This window comes from Notothenia rossii, assembly GCF_949606895.1.
Source record: "Notothenia rossii genome assembly, chromosome: 3".
NCBI classification, from domain to species: domain Eukaryota; kingdom Metazoa; phylum Chordata; class Actinopteri; order Perciformes; family Nototheniidae; genus Notothenia; species Notothenia rossii.
The window spans coordinates 62,080,715-62,083,975 of NC_136901.1; the positions used below are offsets into that span (position 1 = coordinate 62,080,715).

At 43.9% G+C, this 3,261-nt stretch overlaps 1 protein-coding gene across 1 annotated transcript; it reads right to left on the reverse strand.

Moving 5' to 3' along the window:
• Positions 1 to 1,508: 1,508 nt before the first annotated feature.
• On the reverse strand, positions 1,509 to 2,927 carry LOC307032997 (general transcription factor II-I repeat domain-containing protein 2-like; the record flags this gene model as incomplete). Its single annotated transcript, XM_079671266.1, has 1 exon — positions 1,509 to 2,927. The coding sequence occupies one exon, from the start codon at positions 2,925 to 2,927 to the stop codon at positions 1,509 to 1,511; it is 1,419 nt and encodes a 472-aa protein (XP_079527392.1).
• Positions 2,928 to 3,261: the final 334 nt, after the last annotated feature.

Sequence of the window (3,261 nt, forward strand, 5' to 3'; positions counted from 1 at the left end):
ACTTTTAGCACCTGTGATAGTGAGGAGTATCTGTTCCTGGGGGGTGACTTCAACTGCACAGAGAACCCTGTGCTGGATAGGAACCACCAGGAAACCGCATGCTGCCTCGAAAAGTGCCTTAATAAGATTAACAGAAAGCTTTGAGCTGTGTGATGTTTGGAGGCACTTCCACCCGGGCCAGCGGCAGTACACGTGGGTGCACTAGGGATAACCTGTTGTCTCTAGCTAGGCTGGATCGTGTCTATGTTTTTAATCATCACATTAATGTAAGCAGAAGCTGCTCCATCAGTCCAGTGGGAATCTCTGACCATTCCCTCGTACAAGTCTCAGTTTTTATTAATCATGTTAAGTGTAATAGTGCATATTGGCACTTTAATGCTTCTCTGTTGGCCGACAACCTTTTTAAATATGTTTTTAAATTATTTTGGGAAAACTACCGTTTATCTAAGAGTGAGTACAATTCTCTTCAGCAGTGGTGGGATGTAGGTAAAGTGAAGATCAAGCAGCTTTGCCTACAGTACACTTTCAATGTCACAAAGGACATGGCTAGATCTCTGGGAGCTCTGGAGAGAGAAGTGGTGGATCTGTAGGGATTGGCAGACTCCACAGGAGAGCGAGAACATGTTGAAGTTTTCAAAAGTAAAAACTCAGCTCTGTTTGACCTGCTGGGGTTTTCTGCTCAGGGTGCTCTGGTCAGATCCCGGTTTCAGAACATCGTGAAAATGGATGCTCCCTCTCACTTTTTCTTTGGTCTAGAGCAGTGGTACTCAACCTTGTCCTAATCAGGAGCCACATTGACGAAAAAATATTTTTGCAAGAGCCACAATCCAAAAACGCTCCTTTCCTCCCTGAAACCTTTATGCATTTGAGAATATGGATAATAGTAATATGTTACTTAAGAATGAAAAGCATAATGTACAGTGCAATAACTGTGATTTCTTATTTTCACTGCAACCACAAAACACACAAAACAACAGATAACAGACAGCATGTTTACTGATAATCACAGTCCATATAACAGCAGATTATACACAGCAGGGGTTGTCAGAAGAGTAATGTTGACCTTACTTCACACTCAATGTGATTTCTGACACTCCTTCTGCCGCACAAGTGATTTGAAGTCGGGCTCTGCGCTGGAAACGGCGATCCGGAGGGCCTCTGTTGTGTGCTGCAGACTCAATCTGTTTCGGTTGCGACATTTTATTTTTGTGAGCGCAGAGAATGCTGCTTCACACCGGTATGTGGACGGAAACATTGAGATGATGCGTCTTGCCAGTCTGGAGATATTTGGTAGATGCCCCACCAGTTTCCTAAAAGTCCACGACATCTGTAATCCGAAATTGACGCTGAAGTTCATCTGAGCTCTTTAACTCCACGAACTCCATTTGAAGCTGCACAAGTCCGAGCTGGTCGCTTATTTGCTTCATTTCATTGACTTCAATCAGGAATGGGTTTTTCACAAGTAGAAAAATATTGCTATGGTCCTTGAAGTCGTGGAATCTGGATGTTTAGTTTTGCTTGAGCTCAGTTAGCACCTCACAGAATTGAGATTGACAGGTCAGGAGAGTGTCTGCATGCCTCGCCATCACTTTCTGCACGGTGGGGAAGAAACGGTAATCAGAACCACGGACACTTTGGTCGAGTACATCCAGTTTGTCAGAAAATACTTTGACAGCCGTGTAGAGCTCATACACGGTCTTGTTTCTTCCCTGCATCTTGAGATTAAGTTCGTTCAAGTGCTCCGTAATGTCACACAGGAACGCAACAGACAGCACCCACTCTTTATCATCCAAAAAGGAAAATCGGGAAGTCTCCCCTTGGCCGACAATGAAGGCTTTCAGGGGTTCAATCAAGTCCATTAAATGTGCAAGCATACGTCCTTTAGACAGCCATCTGATCTCGGTGTGTAACACCAAATCTCCATAGTGAGTGTCAAACTCCTCACACAGCAGTTTAAAATTTAAGTGGTTTCTTGCACGGGCCCTGATATAATTAACCACTTCGATTACATTTGCCATCACTTCATTCAGACATTTGAACTTAGCAAACAAGGCTTGTTGATGCACAATACAATGGTATGAGAAAATACCCTCAGCAGCAACCCCGCCGTTTTTAAGCGTCTCTTTCAGCAAGGCCACGGCTCCGTTCCTCTTACCAAGCATCGCCGGTGCGCCATCTGTCGTGAATGCTGTGATTTTTTCTGGGCCAATGTTAAACTTCTGTAATGTTTCCAGCACAGCGTTTTTTATTTCAATGCCCGTTGTTCCATTTTTCAGTGAAACCATGTCAAGCAGTTCCTCTGTAATGTCAAGCTTACTGTTGACCGCCCGGATAACGATTAGTAATTGTGGCGTGTCATTGACATCCAAGCTTTCGTCCATTGCAAGGCTGACAAACTCAGCGGATGACAGTTTGTCCTTAAGAGTATGTGCAATGTTCTCTGAAATGTCTGATGCCCTCCTAGCTACAGTAGAATCCGACAGTTGCATTTTTTTGGCCTCTCGTTCCAGGTCTTTTTTCTCAGGAAACAACGTTGAACAAGCCAGCAGTATGCAGTCCTTCACCATTTCTCCATCAGTATATGGCTTCATCTTTTTCATCAGTTCATGTGTGATTTTGTAGGATGCCTCTGTCGCTCTTTCACTCGTATTAGTGTGGAAAAAGTTTTTTTGAGCAGTTCGGTTCTGTTTGAGTCTAGCCAGCTTTTCCGCCCTCAGCTCTCCACCTTTCGGAAAGTCGGTACTAAACTTCGGGTGTTTTGTGTCGTGATGGCGCTGCAAATTGGACCTTTTAAATTGTGAAATGATGTTGTCACAAAGCAGGCAGGTGCATTTTCCCGAACCGGTGGAGACGAAGAAAAACTCCAGTTCCCAGTCCTCTTTAAATGTTCGATATTCCTCTTCATATTTCCGTTTAGTCGTAGCCATTTTTGCATAGTGCTGTATAGTTTTCCCAGTGTGACGTAGCAATTATCTCGCGCGAAACAATCAGAGCGCGAAACCTGACATAATATTTGATTGGCTATTCAGAGGGGGAGGGGCGACGACTGATGTGTGACTTGTGAGTGATAATGAAATGTTGATGAATTCTTCTGACTTTGTTTTTCGTTTTTCAAAGATTTTTTTTATTTTTTTTATTTTTTAAGTGGGACTTAAAAGAGCCGCAGTTAGTCTTAAAAGAGCCGCGGGTTGAGTATCGCTGGTCTAGAGCGTAAGAATGGTCAGAGGAGGCTGATGCACTCCCTGCGATCCAATGCTGGGC